Source organism: Cydia pomonella, chromosome 8 (genome assembly GCF_033807575.1).
Source record: "Cydia pomonella isolate Wapato2018A chromosome 8, ilCydPomo1, whole genome shotgun sequence".
NCBI lineage: Eukaryota > Metazoa > Arthropoda > Insecta > Lepidoptera > Tortricidae > Cydia > Cydia pomonella.
This window is the reverse complement of record NC_084710.1, coordinates 9,502,207-9,525,923: the sequence shown is the minus strand read 5'-3', so window position 1 is coordinate 9,525,923 and position 23,717 is coordinate 9,502,207. Positions and strand designations below refer to the sequence as shown.

Genomic DNA, 23,717 nt, shown 5'->3' with positions numbered 1-23,717 from the left:
AAAATTCAGCAAATAATAACATTAATAACCATTTGAAAATGAATATCCATTCATCATGAGATGACCTAGGATACGAGCAACACTTTTTATATGTACATAATAAAGTGTTTTTTTTTTAATACTACGTCGGTGGCAAACAAGTATACGACTCGCCTGATGGTAAGCAGTCTCCGTAGTCTATGTACGCCTGCAACTCCAGAGGAGTTACATGCGCGTTGCCATCCCTAGCATTTCCACCCATTTATATTAGATTGTTTATACATTTACAATTTTACATTTATATCAGTCGTCATGTACAGAGGAAATAAAACAATTATCGGAACATACTATTGAGTGCTATGGAAAAGTGAAACTATTTTTTATTCCTGAAAAATGGCTGACATTTTCACCTTCATTTCATTTTCACATTTATTTGCTGTCTAATCCAAAAGTGTTTCAACGAAGTTGACTTTATAACCAACACTGCTGATAGGATTCAATTTAATTACATCTTTGCCTCGTTGATATGATTTTTCGTTCTATCTTCTAGCCTTATTCCATAGTTATCCATGTCCCTCATCATGACGTCGAATGAGACTCTCAAGGGTTCCTTGAGCTTGTGCTCGTCCATGTGGGCAGGCGGCAATATCCTGTAGCGGCGCAGCATGTTGGCCATCATGGTCTTCATCGACATCATAGCGTAGTTGTATCCTAGAAACAATATTCTGGATCAAATTGTATATTAACTAGTGGTTCGCCCTGAACTGAAACTCGCGATTCACCAAAAACGTGCAATTGAAATAGAAGTAATAGTGGATTCACAGACAACTATTTAATTTTCGCTGAGATTTAATAAAAAATACAGATATCCAATATATATGCCGTTTTTTTGCTTTTTTATTTATGTAAGGGCCTTTTGGATCCTTAGATATCAATTTTCAACCTGATCAGACCAAATATAAAGCAATTCAAGATGGCGGTTAATTTTGACTACGAATTCATATTAAGGGACCTTTCGGGGCCTCAGATATCAGTTTTCATGATGATTAGTCCAAAAATTAACAAACTCAATATCACGACCGGTTTATGGAATTTCGATTACGGATCGATATTAAAGAAGCCTTCTGAAACCTCAAGATATACATTTTCATCACAATTAATATAAAAATGAAAAAAATCAAGATGGAGACTGCATTTTATTTTTAATTTTGACTACGGTTTCATATAAACAGGCCTTTCGAATTGGAGTAGTAGTATTCGAAGATATCAATTTTTAACGTAATTAGTGCAAAATTTGTTCTAACTTTCATTACATGTTCATAATAAGTGGCCTTTCAGATGCTATCAAAGTTATAAATTTTTTACATGTTTAGGCCAATTATGAACAAATTTAAGATGGCGAACTTTTATCATGGTTGACCCCCGTTTTGTTTTAAAAGTCCTTCCGCCTACTCTCAGATCAGTGATACCTACTAATGTTTGACATGCCAACTAAACCGCCCAGTTTCCCCCGTATCCACCACTGTTGACCAGAAAACAGTCCAACTCACCTTACTTATGCAACTACGTCACGTATGGCCACGCATAGTTTCATTAAAAGAGGTACCAATAGCGAGACCCCTTATTAAATAGGTTTTGGGTCTTCTAGTTCCATATTGCCACTTGCTTGATCGATCCTCTGCATGTTAGAAATAAAAGAATAACATTCCTCCAACTACGCTTTTACTTAATTTCATTTACTTAAAGAATATTTTATTTATCGCGGAACATAAAATGCCGGGATGTGTCCCTAGCTCCCTAGCCACTAGCCAGCCGTGTGTTCCAAGTTGAATGTAAAAACTTCGTTCGCTCGTTCAATAATTTCTTGGATTTTTCTATTACAACTACAATTACAGCACGTATGAGAATGGCCGGTGGAACAGAAATCTTAAGTGGCGATTGTGAACCACCATTCTAGTCAGATAAGCCTCAATAAGTTGAATCAATGATCTTACCAAGGAAGGCAAGGTCTTAGAAATTCTTGTGGGAGTGTCTTCTCTTGTGTAACTGTGGATGTTTTCCAGTTGATATGACGCTGACGAAAATGATATTAATTTTGCTAACCATTAAACGCACGCTATAATAAAACGAACCAAGGCAGTTCCTCATGGGCAGCGAGAAGGGCTGGAACTGCGCCAGGTGCTTGAGCGGCCCCTCCAGGAAGCGCTCCGGGCGGAACTGCTCCGCGTCAGCTCCCCAGAAGGTGGGGTTGCGGTGCGTCGCCCAGATGTTAAGTATCACCGACACCCCGTCCACCAGAGTTGTACCTGATGCTGGAAGTGAGGTCATTATTTTGTTAATATAAACTAACATACTATCCATATGTATAGATTTGCCGGCGACTTCGATCAAGGACTTTTCCTTATATGTAAAAGACACCAGAAGTTTTCTTATGCAACAAGGAAATCCTTTTTGTATGTATGTCGAGAAAAACTACGACTGTAAAATACTTTGCAGTGGGGTACGCCCCAATTGTTTCGGAACTACAGCAAATAGTAGGTATCATAAAATTGAATTCTTGACAATCGAAATCTAAAATGCGGTGCGTAATGATACTTTGATACTGACCTAACTTCATGAGGTTTTTAATTTTGAGCTGTTCAATCTTACAAAACTTTATCGAGTTTGGGTAATTTAAATTATCTTACGTAATTTCACGTCATTCATGACTTCTCTCGCCGTGACGGGCACTGGAGGGTACAGCCGTAAAGTCTCTTTGATGACCGCCTCCAAATATTTGAGTTTTGGCAGGTCTTCCACGGTCAAAGCTCGGTCTGAGTTACCGAATACGATATCTAACCTGTGAATAGAGTAATTACCATATTTACCATCATTGTCATGGCCGCCCTGTGTCCGTTGGGGATCATTTCTTGAACAGTATTAATATTAATTGTGTTTTTTTGTCATAGAAACCTATATAGGTAATATGACAGACCGAGGAGTCCCGTTTCAGTTTAAATAATTGAGTTACAGTGCTAAAAGAAATTTTAGAAATTAAATAAAATTTAACTAACAATATACAATTAGCATATCTGCCCAGAGTTCAGAAATTAAATCCTGAGCTAAACGCCCACTGTACAATTGCAGTTTCAAATTTTTGTGCAAAATTGTAATTTACCTAAAGGTCGAACAAATGGTCGGTCGGTCTAGAACTGTATAAATCGCATGATCCACAAATATACTAAAGCCTTACTCATGGTGCAGTTTCTCTTGGACGTGGAGATGCCGGGACAGCATAACGGCGGCGAAGGAGGCGCCCACGGCGGAGGTATCGGTGCCGGCCATCACGATCACCATCAGCTCCTCGCGCAGCTCCAGGTCAGAATATTTCTTGTCTATACGGTCTGATGACTCTATCATCATGTCTAGGAATGTTTTTGGAACAGTGCCGCTGATTTCTGTACAAAATGGCCGAAATCTGAATACCCATAGTATTAGTAGTAGTAAATATATTATATATATGTAAGCGCTAATTTTTTTGTAGTTGATAATGCTTTTTGGCACCAACTTAAGGTATGTATAAAGGGCAGAATTGTAGATTTATTTGATTGCGTGGTAAAACGACGAAGGAGGTAAACAAAAATTTTACGTGTTCAAAACGAGGCCGACTAGACTCCGACCACGCTAAGTTTGCACTGACTTGGCAGTAACAATGTTAATATTCATTATATACATATTCAATTTCAGCGCCATACTTGACGTAGCACTTGGCATGAATAGGTACTTCACGACTCTAATTTCTGGTATTAATTACCTAAATTTTATTTAAAAAAAATGGAACTAAAGAGACTGAGAACCTATGTTAATAGGGTGTAATCACCAAAAGATGATTATAAGCGACTGCCTCAACTTTAGATTTTTTTTTACATATGTTGTAACTTATTTTTAACGACATTATTTTTTTTAATATGATTCAGCATATAATCTAGATTAGAATTAATTATTTCACATGCTCATATTGTAATTCAGCAAAACATATTATATGATGAAATAGGGCAAAATGCCCAGAAGATGAACATGGTGCCCCATCTCTGAACGTTTTGACCCCAAAAGATGAACCAGTATAAAACCAAAATCAAGTACCCTAATATTGAACGACATTATGCCAGTAGATGAACTAGTATAGATAGAGTGTAACTTTGCCCCTTTTGTTAAATTCTGACCACTGAGCAATTATAAAAAGTGGTCTATAAAATCTCAGTTTAAATTATTTGTGCCAGAGAGAGAAAAAAAATGCCCTAGGTGGAATTTTGCTCCAAGAAGAAAGTATGATCTTCAAATAAACTAAAACGACTTAATAAATTAAAGTCTACACTTTTTAAATTTGTATTTGTAAATAATATAAAAACGTAACTAAGCTACCGATTAATGAAATAAAATTCACTATTTTTACAATTAAACTTGTACAGTGTTGAAAATGCTACCCAAAACATGAACGAACAAATTACTAGGTTCAAGTTTTGGATACGGTATTGAAGAAATGAACTATCAAAATAGTTCATCTTTTAGGGATAAGATTTTTAGTTGAACAGCCCATACTAAAATAAACCTTGAAATAACGGGGTTAAATAAAAGAAAGCTTTGTTCATCTTTTAGTCAAAAAATCAAGGCCTAGCCAGCTATCAATTTAAAACATTAATTATGCGTCTACCTTTTTCTATTAGGTTTTATACAAGCATTTGAAAAGACAATCCCTTGACCAAAAGTTGACTGCCGTTCATCTATTGGCTTAAGCATACAATGTTGAAACCATAACTTGAACTGCAAATATTTTAATAAAATAAGATAACGAAAACGCAATACTATTTTAATATGCAATACTTGATAACGAAAACGTTAGAGGAATTAGTCTAGAATCTTTTCTATGTAAAAACATGTAAGTAAATGCATAATTCAATTTAATCGCAATTATAAGCTTATACTTTGAAGCGCTAATCTTATTAAGATCTCCATACAAATGGCGATTTTGGTGTGGACCGCTCATTTGACGACCGCTCTCAGCCACACGCACAGCCCAATTGTCCGGGAGTTTAAATGTCAGCCTCGGCAAAGTATTGCCGCGTTAGGAATAAATACCTTCAGGTGCGTATATCGATTTTAAGGCCAAATGTTCATATTTTGGGGGCCGGTCATCTTTTGGTGCCACTACCCTACTTACTGTGAATGTTTTGCTGGTACCTACTTAATTACAATTTAGGAGACATAAACTTCCAAACCTCGAGTTTCATACTTACGATTATTGCCTCCTTTTTGAAATGTAGATAGCTGCTTCAGTTTTATTTGTATTACCTGTAAATTAACAGGGTCGAAGATAAATACTTAGCTAAGATCAAATGTTAGTCATGTAAAATTTAAGTACAAGGTAAGTAATGGAGGGAATTTATTAGGTTCGTGTTCCTTTCTCACTCTTACTGAGCGTAAGCGTGCTCGGGACCGCGGATGTCTGTTTTTGAATTTTAATTTGTTGTAAGTTTTATTATAAAAAAGTATTGAGGAATTCCGTTAAATATAAAATTGCGCATTTTTAAAAGCAGTTTTCACCTGTTAAAACAATTTTTTAGTTTAAACATAATTTTAGCTATTGTGCATAAATTATTAAAGTCTGACCAGAGTGACCAGTAATATATGATCACGCGCCATATTGTAGAATTTCATTGGAACTAATTTTTTCATACTAAATTGAACTGTCATCCCATACGTGAAAATAACAGCGCCCTCTTGACAATGCTCATATATGCTTCATATAGGCTTTAAAAATGTTAATAGTGCATTTCAGACCTATGTTCATGTTTCTTTTCTATCAAGCGAAAGTAAAAATAATCAGGATTGGAATCAATGAAGTCCTAATGAAGGGCTACTACACTTAAGGTGCCGTAATCTTACTAGCCAAGATGACAATCGTTAATAATGTGCAAATAGTCACGTGACTTTTCGTAGCATCTGTCATCCTCATACTTTTGAATCCGTCAGTTATATGATCTGTGGTTATAGGTAAGGTAGATGAGGCATACATAGAAGGCCCGGCGGTTAACAAGGCCCAGCATTCAAAAATAGCAATTACACAAGTATTATTTGTTCAAGACAAAATCAAGCACTCATGGAAATAGCAGATATAACGAATTAACGACCCGGCAAGTAGCATCCATACAGCCAGAAAGATGCGCTTGATGATTTTTTACGAAAACAAAGTTTGTTTTTATCGAGTTTCTTGATTTATTTGACGTTTTAATGTATATGGAGGCGAGAAGTTATCTTACTGTATGAGAAAGGGAAAATTTATAATTCTATGTATATTTTTTTATATATTCTCTATTGTTATTGAACTTGTACTAAGGCTAAGAAGGCTCACTGTCAGTGTTGGTAACAAGATACGGCCCTGGCCTTGTTAAACGTATGAGATGACATAGTACATTTTAATATTATAAGATGATTTTGAGTTATTTTTGATAATCATATGATTTATAAGTAAGGACTTATTGACTTACAGAAGTATAAGTGTAGTGCGTCAATGTTATTAGACGTTTTGATTCTTTAAAATGTCTTAAGTTCAATAAAGCCCAAAAAAAATGACGTTAACTGAAAAATAATTAGCGTTTTTTCGTTTAAAGAGCTGTAACTAATGAAGGTTAATTTTAGTTTTAGCCTACTATTTTAGAGTAAAATAGACTTATATCTTTAGTCTAGTAAGGCCCAAAGCGAATTATTTCCAATAATTAAAAATATCTTCCTGTTGTGAAGATACCAAATATTATTTTTTGTATAAGATAAAAGTTAAAACAATTAAAATCTGTTATTACTGTCAAAATGTTTTTTTTTCGGGCCTGGTGTTCAAATAGGCCCAAAATAGTACTTTTATAAAACTAGTATTTTTCAAGAGTGCCGTAATAGGTTTATAACAGTTTTGGTATATGAATAACTTAAAAAAAATAGAATAAATAAATATAGATAAATAAATATTATAGGACATTATTACACAAATTGACTAAGTCCCACAGTAAGCTCAATAAGCCTTGTGTTGAGGGTAGACAACTATATATATAATATATAAATATTGATAAATACTTAAATATATAGAAAACACCCAGCATGACTCGGAACAAATATCAATGCTCATCACACGAATAAATGCCCTTACCAGGATTTGAACCGGGGACCATCAGCTTCATAGGCAGGATCGCTACCCACTAGGCCAGACCGGTCGTCAAGAATACTATATGGATTGAGTCTTACATACCTATCCGTATCCGTACAATTTTTAAAAATATTTTATTTTAAATAAGTGGGTGAGCCTTATATGCTTCACCTACCTTAAATTCAGATTGCGAGATTTGTATTCAACTGTCAAGGTCTCTTATTAAATCTGCGTCAGCTTTCGTGAATCAATAACCTAAACTTAAGAGTGCGCTTTAAGTGACTAAGAGGTACCTACCAGGGGCGGCGCCTCCATACAACTCGATTCCCACCGGCTTGCCTAAAATTTATTGCTACATATACCAAACTTATAAATCATCATTAAAATTAAAAATATATCCACATTGAAAACACTACGTATTTACATTACCTTGGAATTGATAACACGATTTACTAAAGCTTCACGAGCGGGCGCGCAAAGTCAAGCTAGTTAAGCCTAAACTTGACTATTCATTCATAAGACACTACACGGATACGAAAACTCACACACACACTCATAAAGTTTGCTATAGAGAGTCCGCGCGAATGAGCTTCAAAGCAACTCGGTCTTGTATCGAGTTATTCATTTGAATAAAAACCTTAAACGTAATAATTAAGGTTTATATTGGAAAAATGCACACACATATTCATAAAGTTCACGCGAGTACTGAGGGGCCTACCGCGAACCCCGAAGTACGCAAATTGCGGGCAACTTTCTCTTTTACTCCAATCATGGTGTAACTAGAGTGACATAGAAAGGTGCTCGCAATATTTGCAAACCAAGGCGTTCGCGGTAGGCCCCGTAGTACACGGCCGCAACAACGTCCGTTATATTAACATGCTGCTTTATTTGAATTTAAACTTTAAATACAAACAGGTAAGATTTATATTAGAGTGTAATGTTTCACAATTTTGAATCGAGTGGCGTTTGCCGCGCGTATGCTTAATATTGCCATACAAAAACATTGAATTGAATAAACGGGTAAAATTTTATTGTATTTTGCTATAATTAATACCAAGGTTTGTAAAAACCTTTCAAAAAAGATACATTTTATTACATAATCCAAGAAACTTATGTAGTTTCAATTTTTGTAATTTGATAACGAACGTTTCTTCAAAGAAAGTTCTGTTTGAAGGTTTGTAGTAATAGGTTTTAGAATTCGTGGGTGAAAATGGAATAATGTTATGACAACACTCCCGTCTCGGTTGTTCCCAAGGCTTGTGTTTTTATGTGATTTTAGTTAGTTTTGTGCATTTTATATATGTATTATTATGTTACTAAACCAAAACCAGTGAAATTTTGTGCGTATAAGTGTTGGATATTGTTCGTAGCGCAGGTGTTTTCAAGGGACTGACCTTGTTTTTAGGAAAAGGTACTTTCTTTTATTTTACTTATGGCCGCGTTAGTCCACTTCGATTGTTGTGTAGTAGATTATTTATTAAATGACTCATTTCGCTCTTGGCTAACAGAGGAGTTTATGAATATTTGATTCCATATTCGAAGGAATTCAAGGCTATAGTGAGCCCCCGCGACGTCGTCGCCGATTAAACACAGAAATGGACATAAAAACTCAGTATAAACTACTATATCAAAAAATTATTGATAACGTTTTAATTTAAATAGATTCCCGATATCGATCATTGAATAAACTCACTTTCTTGGATTTATTAAACAAACACAAATACACCCAATATTGCAGATTATTCCCCGATGAAAAAATATCCGATTTAATGAACGAGTTTCCAAATGTTTTCAATTTCACGGCCTTAAAAAATGAATTAAATGTTATGTACACCTCGCCAAGTCTAAATACATTAGACGCGTACGAACTTTATTTGTACCTCCACAATTCATCCTTGAGGGACATATTCTCGCAACTTTTAACTTTGTGTCACATTTTTTTGACTCTTCCCGTATCGGTTGTATCCGCGGAAAGATCGTTTTCGGCCTTGAAGCGCATTCATACCTACACGCGAAATTGTCAAAAAGAAGAAAGATTGTCAAATTTGGCCATAATTTCAATAGAAAAACATTTACTGCTAAAAATTCAAAAACGTCACGAATTTTACGATAGTGTTTTGGCTCATTTTGTTAAAAAAGACCGCAGAATTATGTTACAATACAAATAGACTGTTATTTAAAGCCTAAATCAGAAATTATCATTTAAAAAAATCAATCAGCTTTCAACCTATTTTCAGTTTAGGTAAATGCATGTTTTTTTTAATAAATATTTAGCGTTAGCAAGAGGTGTTGAGACTGTTAAGTCTATTACGGCTCGAACACACGGACGCGGATCCGCGCGCCGTGGCGTGGCGTTGTGCAAACGAGACATCGCTATGTAATGACCATAGCGCTGTCTCGCTCGCAAAGCTTTACGGCAGGTTGCTGGTTTCGGTTTAATAATGTGCAAGATAGTTTTTAATTGGTGTTTTTTAGCTGGTGATTTAAGCTTTGCTTTACTGATTTGGTCATTTCTTATTTCATTAAAACGTGTAATCCTTGTGTTTTTTAAATAACGCGTGGAACGTGCAGGGATTAACAAAACCTAAAAGTAGTTTTGATGATATTTGCAGGTTTAGTAAACGCACGTTTTTCTAAATAGGTGTTTAGGGTTTGAAAGACGTGTTGAGTCTATGAGGGCAGGTTTCGGTTTAATAATTCAATAATAGGTTTTAATTGACGTGTTTTAACTTGGTGATTTTGTTTCACTAATATGGTCATATTTTAATTAATTTACATGTGTAATGTTTGTATTTTTTAACCAACGTGTGTGCTGCTTAATTCACCGTTTTTTTTTGTAAATAAGCAAGTTGCGTTTGCAAGAGGTGTTGTCTATTAGAGCAGGTCGTTGGTTTCGGTTTAATGATGTGCATGATAGCTTTTTAAGTAATGATTTTTACTCGGTATTTTAAGTTTCACTGGTTTGGTGTTTTTTTATTTAATTAACATTTGTAATGCTTGTGTTTTTTTTTAAACTAACGTGTGTTACGTGCTGGGATGTGAATGCTGTTCAAAAGGCTTTTTTCAAAGCCGCTTTTGTCATACTCAATATACACTGTTTACGTGAAGTCAGTGATGACTAGTATGGCAAAGGTGGTTTATGCACTAACTGCAAAAGGTCGCGCCCAAGGACACACATAGCGCACGCTTCACTTTTATCACGGAAAAATAAGTACATAATGTCAAGGTAAGTGTTTTTTTTTTTGGTCCGAGTTGCCTAGCCAAAATTTCCACGCGCCGCTACTGGTACCTACCTCATCAACAAAATTATGTATGATTTTCCTGTGGAAGACAAACTTCTTGTATCTCGGCAGCATTCGGTAGATGAACTCCGGGTGCATCCACGGTGACACCATTCGCTTTGCAATTTCTTGCGACACGAAGTCGAACGCGATGAGGAAGCTGTGATTTGGATCCTTTTGACTATTCAAATCAATGCCTAATGTTGTCTCTAAAAAAAATCCATAGTAAGTAAGTACGAAAGTACCATAATATTTTGACCCTAAACCACAAAGAGTAAAACAAAAAGGAACTGATTTCACAAAATACTTTAAAATGCCATTCAAGTCATTCATAACCATAGTACAATCGTGGACATCGTGGTACAATCACAATCTCAAAAAAGTCTCCTCTGGAGTTGCAGGTGTACATAGGCTACGGAGACTGCTTACCATCAGGCAGGCCGTATGCTTGTTTGCCACCGACGTAGTATATAAAAAAAAAGAATAATAAAAAAAAAGACAAAACTCGAAATCTCTTTAACAGCCCTGAAATTATGTATTGTGTTTCCTCGTGGAGAAGTTCTCTTTTTACTTCTCGTACGCTAAATCTTTTTAAGACAACAGATTTTCCAAGATGGCGGCGGCTCCTCGAGGTCTCCAAATGTCAATTGGCCTGGACATGAAGACCAGACCAGATACATACCATTTCAGAACTGTTCAAGAGATTTGTATTAATTTTGTTAAGTATAAGATTTTTTATATCACATTGTTGTGAGATTTTTTAAGGTGTCCGAAAGAGTTGTGTATACCTAACTACTTACCGCAAACTGAATCGAACGTGTAAGTGTTAAAATATCTCCACACGGAGATGTCCGCGCCTCCAGCCATCGGCTCCAGCATGTCGGCCATGATCATGCTTTGTCTATTAAACACTCTCACAAATTCGTTAAGGTTCTTCATACTAAAGACAGGGGCTAAAATTTTGCGTCGTGGCCGCCAGATGTCAACTGTAAATAAAATTCCATCATTAATCATTTTATTTATTTTTATTTTCTTGGTATTCAGGACAACAACAGCCGTAGATATACAACTAACATATTATACTTAGGTATTTTTTACATAGCATTAGGGCAATTAGTTATCCGTTGGTTGTAATATAATATACAAAGATATTATTAGTAAAACAAAGTAACATTTAAAGTGAAACTGTGTAAGCCCACAGTAACAGTAGGTGATAATCAACATGAAAATTGAAGATAGAGGTAGGTACAAAACACATGCTTCCGTCACATAAAAAAAACAATGTGGTCGAATGCACTCGTAGTTTCGAGTAGCACGTATTTTTTTTTACGGATTTTCTTATTTATTTTTTCGGGCGTAAATATTATAGGTTTGGTAAAGGTGAAGGAAAATTTCGCACCTACCTTTCGGCGTAGAGTAAATTGAAAGCTGGCAGGTGTTATGTAAGGTTATATTTTACCTGCAGCAAATATACTGCCATTGCCAATCACTGTCCGTATGAATTGAGTTACGAAGCCTTTCTCCATACAAGACTTCAATATTACTTCAGAAGTTTCCGGGTCAGCAACCACTGTTGGAAAATTAAGTATCTTAAGTGTATTTAGAAGTAATATTTCGGTATGATCGTAATGTAGTGTCATTAGATAGCAGAGTTATATGTTATGATGACCTGTCTGGCCTCGTCTAAGACCCCGTCTAAGATTACAGAACCCGGGAAAATCGCATCATATATCATTATATTGTTATAGTTAAGTACGTACTTATATACAGCTTATTAGCCATCCAAAAAGATGTGATGCCGCCATTTTCAATGGCCAGCCGGCCCACAGCTTTAAACCAAACAGCACCATCTGCGATAAATAAATAAATAGAGTCATTTATTCACGACCAACTTGGATCAATTTGTGTTAGGGACCAGTTTTTATCTTATGCTAGTATATGCATAATTATTTACTGCCTATCTAACTATATACTTACTACCATTCTTGTTTCTAAATAAATAAATAAGCAGATTGTCTCTAAAACCAGTTTCAAGAAAATCTGCCTACTTACCCATTCCTGTGCACATGAATCATGCAGCAGTTATTTATATACATCAGGCAAAACCAGTCCGCAATCATGGTCAGGATGCTATTGGAGCTGGCCCGTACTCTGCGCTCCAGGGATGTGGCTCGTTTGCGCATCGTGGTGTAGTAGCAGTCTATCCGCACTTCCGCGAACATCCATAACGCGCTACAGAATCTGGGCAACCCCATTCGCACCCTGTCCGCGTTGTTATATATTGAACGCGCAGAGCGTTGTACCGTTTATACGTAAAGTCCGCTTACAGGCACAGTAGGCTCAATAAAGGACAAATTAAAAACCAAAAAGTTTAAATCTCCTTGTCCGACATGAGAGAAAAGTTCACGTGTTATTCCCAGCACCTTGACTGCCAAGCGCCAGAACCGTTATAATGTTGCTTAACTTAGAACAAGACCGGTTTCGTGTGTTGCGTGCATCCTCTAGTAAAAACTTGTAATAGGTACAGTCAGCGTCAAATACTTCGTAGCAGTCAAAGTGGCCAAATAGTTCGGTACACCATACTAAATATATGGTGTACCGAACTATTTGGCTACTTTGGTTGCTACAAAGTATTTGACGCTGACTGTACCTAACTGAAATTAATTTTGAATAATACTAATTCTCCCCAAGGCACTTTGCGAAAACTAGTTTTGACTGAAAAATCTCAGTTACAATTACAACTAGTTTTCACCGAGCCTTACGGATTACGTAACTACCTATAGTGAAAACACGTTGTCATTGACGCGATATGGAATTTTAGTTTAAACCAGAGAAATCGCGTTTCTACTACAAATGGGTTTTTACGGTGATTTAACATATAAATACCTACTTAACAAACTGATGAGTTATATTAACCTTACTCCAAAATATACATATTCAATTTTGGAATCTTTTGCTTGCTCGGGTATCAATATTAGCATGAGCGGGTAAACAACAACTTTGCCCCCTTGTAAAACAAATAACTATGAAAATATTTATAATTTGTACCAATATATTTTTCACCACACCAGCTGGTAAGGCTCTCGGATCTTGATTGTACAAAAACTGATGAGAAAGTTGCTTTTTATCCACATGTGTGGCAAAGTAATCAAATGCGAACTTTTTGTTGTTTCCTTATGTTCTCTGGTAAAATTGACTTTTAAACGATGATTTTGAACATACATTTCGAATTGATTTTCTTTGATATTTTACAGTTTGTATTTTCCTTGCCTTGATGTGGTAAAAAAAAATGTGTTTCTCTCGGTGGCAAACTTTGTTTATCCCTCGTGCCTTTTGAAACCCTCTCAACCCTCAAGATTCCAATTTTCGAGCCACTCGCTACGCTCGTGGTTCAATTTCGCTTGCTCAGGTATTAATATTAGCACGAGAGGTTAAACTACAACTTTGCCCCCTTCTAAAACAAATAACTATTTTATATGTTAGTAAAAGCTAGGTACAATGAAGAAACTTCACCTGTATCGGAATTTTTCATTAGATATGCATGCCCGATAACCGGATAGCACTTTTCGCCGATTGGAAGTTCTGAATGGATCAGACCAAGTTCTGGCCTTCGTCGTCTGTAAAGAACAACCACGATCACTGCCACCAACACAAGGAGCCAAAACATTGCTGCGTGGCCACTCTCTTTTACTATTCTTACTAATCCTATTTTTTTAAATTTTTATTGTCGGTAAAGAACTACTTCACACTTCTATCAGAATATAAGTGAAGAAAAATAGTTCCAATGCACCTGTTTATGTAAGCAGCTTACCTTGCTATGTAGTAGGTACTAATAAATCCATTATTATGAAAATGAGCGTCTCCGCGCTTAAGTGGATGAGGGGGTCAAGTTTAAACTCACCAAAACTCACGTCAGAGGGGTAATTATGTTTTTCCGCAAAAACGTAAGGTGAATTCCAATATTTCTGTACTTATATATGTATCCAAAGCCTTCATTAGAAAATAAGTATATTGTTGATGGGTACTTCATTCGTTTTTTTTTTGTGATAAATTCAAAGTAGGTAAGTACCAAGCTTAGAATAGATATGTTTTTCACTAACACCCGCATTTTGAAATATTTTAAGATTTGAGGGAGAGCGAGGGAGGGTCGAGAGTTCGAAACTAACAAAATTACATCAAAGGATTTATACCTATTGCCATACAAATCTTAGGTCATACTGAGACGTCATTTTCTATGCCGGCTGATCGGTGATCATGTGGTGCTTTCCATAGAACACGAAGCGCCGGAAGCTCCGGCCCGACACCGGCACAATGCGTACAAATTTTCTTTTTGATAGAACTCTACTACAGACACAACCGCAAGTACAGGGTTAAAGGCCTTTCCACCGTGATTAAACATTTCCCAGGAAGGTAAGCCAGTAGAGTTAAACCAAGGTAAGTCTGCAACGGTTTTGATAGCACACACAGTGCAAGTGTTACTTGTATTTATACGTCACAATTTCATAGAAGTTTGACGTTTAAAATAACACTATCGGCGAGTGCTATCAAAATCGCGGCAGACTTGTATTGGTCTGATTAAGGCGGCTAACCAATTGAAACGAAACATACCCCTAAGTAGCATACTTTAGAAAAAGATCAAACCTACGCAGTTTAAAATGGCGCTTTTCAGAAATAGTTAAAAGAACTTCATTTAATGTTTTTATATGTTATCATTGAAAGGTATTACTTAAGTACCTAAATGAAGATGTCGGTAATTATTTTGTGTGATTTCTCTTTTGGACAAATCTTTGGTTGTAGCGCACCTACATTAAATAATTGATACACTTGATAGGAAATTAATTTAAAAAACTTAGGTACAGTAAGTTTCTTTATAGGCAAGTACCTACCAGGTTCGTTTGTTTTTAGGGTTCCGTAGTCAACTATGAACCCTTATAGTTTCGCCATGTCCGTATGTCCGTCCGTCCGCGGCTTTACTTCGTGATCGTTAGTGCTAGAAAGCTACAATTTGGATAATAAATCATGCATGGCGACAGAACGGTAAAATCTCGTACAAAAACCGTAAATACAAAGCGCTGCGAAGCTACTCTCTAATGCTTGTAGTGACTATACTTACAAATAACCCTCGTTTATCTGATAGAATGGTAACCACGAAACCCTACAGGCCTACTAAAAGTCGTTCAAAAAGTTAAATCACACTAACCAACCTGCAATCTGCATCTTATTCATAATAACAGTACATAATTATGGTAATTGTCCACGTGCACTAGGAATCGAGGGTCACGGTCCAGCGACAACACGGCGCTGTGGCCCCGGGTCAAGAATTACGTGGGAGCCAGAACTTGCTTACGGAAGTGCATCCTAAGAATATCCTCTAATTATTTATACTAATTCGAACCACTTTGAAAATAATTTCATAAACACCTACTTTTTCAGAAAAAATACTAGTAAATCTCCTCTTGCAGGTAATTGTGTATGCATACAGTTTACAAAATTGTTTAAACCTAAAATTATTGTTATATGGTCGAAACGGAACTTTAATCTTACACATACGCACACACACATATACACTTACATATAAACAAACACTCGTACACAAGAAATAATAACATTTAAGTTAAAATAGGCATAGCTATCTGTAAGTTTCAATGTAACTCTCTCTCTCTACAATTTGTATCAATAATATTATAGATTATTAAACTAGCAAAAACGAAACTGGGTCCTATAACATAGGTTTCCTAGACAGGGTCGTGAATCGTGATTTACGGTATTCAGGGGCATTCAGGCCGGCGCCGCGTTAGGTACTCAACGACTATGACTTGCGGCGCTTGCGATTGAGACTGGGCCCCCTGCGGGCTAAGCACGGTCGCATTTTTATCGCCTGTCACCACGCCTGTCACGTTCTAACAAGTATGCAAGTGCGAAAGTGACAGGCATAGTGACAAATGATAAAAATGCAACCATGCTGCCACCGCTGGTCAGCCCACATGAAAACATTCATTGTCACTGTCGGCGCGGCTGGTCGACACCACAGGACCAATTGCAACTCGTCAAAGTTCAGGTCTTGTTTTCTTCGACGAAACTTCATTTGACCATGATTAGCCACGGTTTCATGCAATATAGACTAGTTTTAAATGCAATATTTTTGTATGATAATTTATTATTTTATTTTACAGGCTTATTATTTGTTCGTTTATCGCACGTGTTTAAAGGCAATTAAGCCTTCGAACCAATTAATACATTGTGTCGTTCATCTTATGTATACTCTAGCACCTGCGACGTTTAGTTAGGTGGCACAGAAATATGTCAGATGTAAATGAATGTAAATTTGATAGGTCTAAATTGGAAAAATACAGCTGGCATTTGGAATTTTACATTCATCATATAAAAGCAAACACGGAGAAATTTAAAATGTCGGGCGTTTTTGCCAACTTTGACCTCAGAATCATAATGAAGGGTCGCTCGGATCCTTAGATATCGATTTTCATCTCGATCAGAGCCAAAATGCAGAAATCCAAGATGGCGGGCGTTTGTTTCATTTTGACCTCATATTCGTTATAAAGGTCCTCGAGGATCCTCAGATATCGATTTTCATCTTGATCAGAGAGCAAACATGCAGAAATTCGTATTGAACACGTCGTCATAGGAACAGTTTGTATGGGAAAATAGCATTATTGTTTTTACTATTTTCCTCGCATTCTGTCCATAATTTATCACCGAACAAACCTTCCCTGGACCTAGAAATATTCCAATACCAAAATTAGCCAAATCGGTCCAGCCGTCCGCGAATTTAACGAAAAGTTATAAATAGCAGCGAGATACCGGAACTCAGTAAGAAAGTACACATAAAAAAACCTCCACCTACAACGGCGATTCGTATTTACTATCACATATTTAAATTATTAAAATAACAATCTGAAAAAATTAAAGGTTTAGGTTTAAAGAACTTTATTCTCATAAAGAATTATATAATTCACTTACATGAGAAAATTCACATGTTAAAACTAAGTCTAAGCATACAGTGTACACAAAAAACATGTTATTAAATTCATAGTTAAACTAAACGCTCGGAACATAATTATCTGTACGTTACCAACTGAACACCAAACAGAACCAGCGATGTATGAGGCAGATAAGACGATGCGCAATTAAAAATTAAAGTTTCTTAATATCAATGGTTGTTTAAAATGCATAACATCATCCCCATATAAAGCCTGTTGTGATCAAGAGAAATCAAAATAATATGATCCTAGCTAAACTATACGTGTAAAGTAATCCCATATTTTTTCCAGTGTTTGTTGGAACGACTAACACATCATTTATCCGCACATTAAGGCATATTTCTTTCGTTAAAGATATAATTTGAATACTTCTTACTATGACTGTCACAACGGGCCGCCATTTGCGAACTAAATAGCTCCGCGGCACAAAGTTGACGCCCCGCCCACTTCGGCACAATGTGTGTGGGGTCATTTTGCAGAGCTAGTTCGTCATCTATGTTTATTATCAATCGCTGGTAAATACCTTAAGTTGCATGATGCACAGTTTGGTTTCCGAGCTGGGTTATCGACCGAAACAGCAATTCTTTGTCTCAAGCACACTGTCCGATACTATACCGATAGGAAAACGCCGGTTTACGGGTGTTTTCTTGACCTATCTAAAGCTTTTGATATGGTGTCATACGACCTGCTGTGGCATAAGCTGCGTACAGAGACAGACGTACCGGAGGAGGTAATAGGTGTTTTTGATTATTGGTATAATAATAACCAAACGAATGTCGTCAAGTGGGGCAACGCGTTTTCTGATGAGTACAGGTTGAGGTGCGGGGTGAGGCAGGGGGGGGGTTATCCTCTCCGCGTCTCTTCAACCTATACATCAATGCGCTCATAGAGAGTCTCAGCAGCACCAGGGTCGGATGTGCCATAGCCGGGGAAATGGTAAACAATATCAGTTACGCAGATGACATGGTGCTGTTGGGGCCCTCTGTTTGTGCAATCAGAAAACTTTTGAGCATATGCGAGGAGTATGCCGTGACTCATGGACTTAGGTACAATGTGGCTAAAAGTGAGGTTCTAGTTTTCCAGCCGCGAGAGCATAAGGTGGATAGGGTGCCGGATATCTCGCTGTATGGAGTACCTATTAATAGAACCAAGAAATTCAAGTACCTGGGTCATTGGGTCACGGAGTGCCTCTCGGACGATCCAGACATTGAGAGGGAGCGCAGGGCGTTGGCTGTCCGGGGCAACATGGTGGCTCGCAGGTTTGCACGATGTACAAGGGAAGTTAAAATAAAGGTCTTCGCACACTATATCAATTCCACACCAACTCAACTCACTTTTGGTTCAGCTTAGTGGACGACGAGTGGACGACGCCTAGACCACCCGACAGTTACCTAAATGTTAAACATTGTACTGTAGGACATACAAGATAAGGCTTTAATTTCAATATTTAATTTTGAGTCGAGTGGCTGTTGAGTTTTAATAGTGTGCTAAGACCTTAACCCTATTTAAGGCATATTGCCAGTCCTTGTACACGTGCAGCCTGTGGGTTAACTATACTCAGAGGGCAATAAACGCCATGCGCGTTCAGTATAATAACATACTAAGGATGCTGTTGGGTCTTCCTAGGTACTGCAGCGCTTCTGGTATGTTTGCGGACTCACATATAGATAGTTTCCCGGCCATATTGCTGAAACGGACAGCTTCCATTATGCGCCGTGTACGGGAGAGCCCCAACAGCATCCTGAGTCTGGTGGCAAACAGGCTAGATTGCCCGATTGCTAGACACTGGCACAGTCTCCATATTCCTACATTTTAATTTTAATTGCAGTTATTTATAGTTTATAGTAAGCTTGACATTTTAATTTATTTTGACTGCGCTTAACCTTGTCTATAAAATCCATTTATTATTTTAATTTAATCAATGAAATGCTTAATCATGTAAATTTTAATGTCTAGTTTTTAAATCGATTTTAATTTTCGTTTCTATTTTAATTCTTTTTATAAATGTTATATATATATATGGATCAATGTTGTCTGCAATAAATGATTTTATTTATATTTATATATAGTAGTGTAATTATATTTTCAGGAACAGTCTCTTGCATAAACCGCGGACACGGACAGACAATGTATATTACGAAAGCATGATTAAACTTACTATTAGCATCAGAATTACGCATTAGATAAGTATGACCAATAATTGGGTAATGCTTAGCACTATTAGACAGCTCTTTATAAATCTGATAGAGCCTTCGCCGTTGCCACCTGTAGCACACTACACCCACCATCACTGCAACCAATACAAGCGACCAAAACATTGTTCTAGTGTAACCACTTCACTATTAAAATAATATAAACTGCGCCCTCGATACAAAATCACAACTGCACTTGTATTTTACCGCGCTTTGTTTAAATACGAGCGCATGTAGGTACTAAGAACTTATAGATCGGTGAGGTGAAAAGAATTGATTTACCTACTGGAGAAAGACAAATCAGTACGAGTATAAAAAATCGGCCAAGGGTATGTCGGACCAAGCTCAGTGGAGGGTTCCTTAGTTTACCATTCTGACAGAATAGGCTAAACGGGGGTTATCAGTTAGTATCATGTACATATTTTAACGTAAGTAATGGTAGTAATGGTGTATCGTAATGGGGTATCATTGGATAGCTCTTTCTAAACGATTAAGGGTCTCCAACAACCATTTTTTTGATAAAATTAATATTTTCAGAAATAATCGCTCCGAAAGAAAGAAAATTATGTGCACCTATGTATACCTATTTGTTCGCTTGTATATGGTGACGGCACCAATCATGGGACATTTAAGAGAAAATTTGGAGTATTTTTGATATTTCACCGAAATCTGTAAAATTTCTACCACTTTATGCTTTAAAAGTTGAATGTCCAATTCGTCCTTTATATTTTCTATGTATTCAATGAAAGCTACTTCAATTGGTTTCAATACTATTAACCAATTAAATGTATGGTTTTTTGGTCCAGCCAGTCATGGGATGTATGGCGCAATTTATTTTCAAACTAACAAATATCAATAAAAAATTTAACTTAAACAGCTGTTTGGCTCTTGATTATGGTAAAATGTTGCCTGCGATGAAAAACTGATGGTAAATATTTGTTTTACAGGAATTGTCTATACCATCCCATTACTGGTGCCTGTTCCATTCTAGAGGTGTTTATATGTACCTATCTTTAATTTTCTATATTCTCGAGGCGTTCAGTAGTTTTCTCCTGTCTGGATTAAAGACATATTTTTCGACGATTTTCTAATATAAACCCTAATGTTTTTGAGTTTTTAACGATTTCACATTGACTCCATTTGTTTCGTGCGAGTATTCAAGTAAACACACGGCTGCTAATACGTCACCAGTTTCATGAATTTGGCTTGACACGCTGTTATGAGTCAAGAATTCAAGATTATTATGAATAACTTTTTAAATATTGTCATACTTATTTAAGTATATGCAAATGCAGGTACATATGTAAATTAGTAAATTCAGTCGATGACATAAATATATTAACGGTATGAACTTAAACTACCTACATATATTATTTATACCGTGCCGCTCCTTATTGGCACAGAGGCTGTGGAGCAAGTCCAAAAATTTACTTACCTCGGGAGCGTCGTGTCAGAAACTGGAGGGACCGAAGAAGACATCGCTTCGAGAATAGCCAAAGCAAGAGCAATCTTCGCACTGCTCCGACCCGTATGGCAATCAAGTAAACTGACTCGGAGAGTCAAGCTCAGAATATTCCGATCAAGCGTAAAAACCGTATTGCTGTATGGGTGCGAGACGTGGCAGGTTACAAAAGACATCTCGCGCCAGCTACAAGTCTATGTTAACCGCTGCCTCCGCCGCATTCTCGGTATATACTGGCCCGAGAAAATCTCTAATGCCAGCCTCTGGAGATGCTGCAATGAGACCCCGATCGACCAGCAGATCAAGCGCCGGAAATGGAGTTGGATTGGCATACGCTTCGAAGGGATCCTAAACACATACCGAGGCAAGCCCTAGACTGGAATCCCCAAGGAAAGGAAAACGTTGCCGTCCAAAGCAGACCTGGCGCCTGACTATAATTGCAGAGGCGAAGGCTATTGGGAAGACTTGGAGCGAACTCTTGCACGAAACTAAATAACGATTCAGATGGCGGCGCACTGTGGACGCCCTCTGCCCCATCTAGGGGACATACTCGTAGGACAATAAGTCAAGTAAGTCATATATTATTTAGGTAGTTGAACTTTGTGAAAAACTTAGCAGTACCAATTTCGCATATAGTAATGGTCTAATGGAATATCTATTATAACAAAGTCTTCTTCTTCCTCGCGTTGTCCCGGCATTCATGCCACGACCCATGAGAGCCTGAGGACCGCTTGGCAACTAATCCTAGTATTGGCATAGAGCCTACGTTTTACGAAAGCGACTGCCGTCTGACCTTCAAATTAATGAATTTGAATGTACATACATTCATGGCTCCTCTACGATGGCCCAGCGCAGGCCAGTCCAAGGGACGCATTTATGCTTTAGAGGGAGTAAGTGATATTGCTATCTCATTCCACCGCATAGCTGCGTCCCTTAGACTGGCCTACGCTGGGCCATCGTGTAGAGGAGCCCTCAGTTTGCCCAAATACCCGGTCAACGGGAAACAAAACAATGTATAGGCCCTGAAGCCGTTTTTTTCATCAAACCCATACGTGTGGGGTAATAGAGGCCTAGTGGGTAGTGACCCTGCCTATGAAGCCGATGGTCCCGGGTTCAAATCCTGGTAAGGGCATTTATTCGTGTGATGAGCATGGATATTCGTTCCGGAGTCATGGATGTCTTCTATGTATTTAAGTATTTATACATATGTATATTATATGTATATCGTTGTCTAAGTACCCACAACCCAAGCCTTAATGGGCTTTCCGTGGGACTTAGTCAATTTGTGTAATACTGTTCTGTAATAAGTACTTTATTTATTTATTTATTGCGATGGATAGATAACATCCACCATAATCTTCTACGTCATTTCTTTTTAATTACTTTATTATTGTGCAGATTAAGAAAAGGTCGGTACGTTGCGTATAAATAAATTGCTGCAGCGGATAATGCGTCCACGTCCATCTTGGAAAACGAATAGATCGCAACTGAATGTCGCCATCGTGTAGTGGCGTGTCAGCCATCGCATGGCCATCTCGCTGGGCCAGCGCTGGGCCATCGTGAAGAGGAGCCATGAAATATATATGAACCATTTTATTTAGTTATCAATTATCATGCGTCTCGCTTACGCCAATACATGTACGGAGTACGAGCGAAATGCACACTAACTGAATGGCATCTTTTAGATGCTAATGACATCAGTGTACGTTAGAATTGGCCTGTTAGGCAAACATTGATTCGTATAAATAGTCCATCTGTTCTACTCTACAGGTCGCATTTCTAAATCAATTTTCGTGATTTCTTTTGGTAATAGGGTGGTCCAAAATATAATGTTTTGAAAATTTCTTGTCCATGCGGGTTTTTTTAATTCCAAGAAACGTAAAAAGTATCCATAGCAAAATTTTGAGCAATTAAACATCATTTAGAGGTCGTTATCAACAATTCTGCCATACCAAAACTGTATGAAAAATAATTACCTATGAATCATTCCGCTTTGGAAATGTTTTTAAGGGCTTTTTATACGTTTTATTTATTAGAAGTATTCAAAAATTATGGCAGTCGATTTTTTTAAACTTTTAGGTTGCTTTGCATTTTTTTATTTGTATGAGGATATTGCAAATCACAAAATCATACTTAAGTGATCACTAAATCATTTGCAAGTGAGTTCAAATTTGGCACATACATTACTATTCCATAATACTATATAGGGAGCCTTGTGAATGTGAAGATAAAATCTATTCCACTTTTTTCTACATACAAAGTCGGACCACCCTATTCGATAGTTATGGTTTTTAACCGACTTCAAGATTTCAAAAGAGGAGGTTATCAATTCGGTTGTATGTTTTTTTGTTTTTTTTTTTAATGTTTGTTACTCCATAACTCCTTCATTTCTGAATCGATTTTGAAAATTATTTTTTTGTTTGAATTTATATGTATACAGATTGGTCCCGTTTTCTCAGTTCTGATGATGGGATCCATGAGGAATCGAAGGAACTCTTCAAATGTGATATAGTGATTTTTGTATTTTATGTAACAAATCAAGCATTTACATTTTAAAAAAAGTGACATTTGATGAAGTGGCGCACGTTTGGCGATTTCTCCTCTTTGCTGTGTTTGTTAAGTAAATAAAATTTT

At 37.0% G+C, this 23,717-nt stretch overlaps 2 protein-coding genes across 3 annotated transcripts in view; both read right to left on the bottom strand.

The window, feature by feature from the left end:
* The window catches only part of LOC133520516 (uncharacterized), a 111,604-nt gene extending 103,360 nt beyond the window's left edge, over positions 1 to 8,244 (bottom strand). The window contains exon 1 of the mRNA XM_061854987.1: positions 7,448 to 8,244. The gene's annotated coding sequence lies outside the window, so the exon portion shown is untranslated. The remainder of the gene's footprint in view (positions 1 to 7,447) is intronic.
* On the bottom strand, positions 320 to 19,810 carry LOC133520511 (cytochrome P450 4C1-like). 2 transcript variants are annotated; one of them, XM_061854979.1, is made up of 10 exons: positions 19,588 to 19,810; positions 12,192 to 12,281; positions 11,891 to 12,001; positions 11,232 to 11,417; positions 10,444 to 10,640; positions 5,253 to 5,307; positions 3,212 to 3,416; positions 2,667 to 2,818; positions 2,112 to 2,291; positions 320 to 690 (listed from the first exon to the last, which is right to left on the bottom strand). In XM_061854979.1, exons 1-10 carry the CDS (start codon positions 19,745 to 19,747, stop codon positions 485 to 487), a joined length of 1,542 nt encoding a protein of 513 aa, XP_061710963.1. In that variant the 5' UTR covers positions 19,748 to 19,810; the 3' UTR covers positions 320 to 484. The 2 variants fall into 2 exon arrangements, with proteins under 2 accessions (XP_061710963.1, XP_061710964.1); XM_061854980.1 differs by lacking the exon at positions 19,588 to 19,810 and adding an exon at positions 13,945 to 14,511.
* Between the last annotated feature and the right edge of the window lie 3,907 nt (positions 19,811 to 23,717).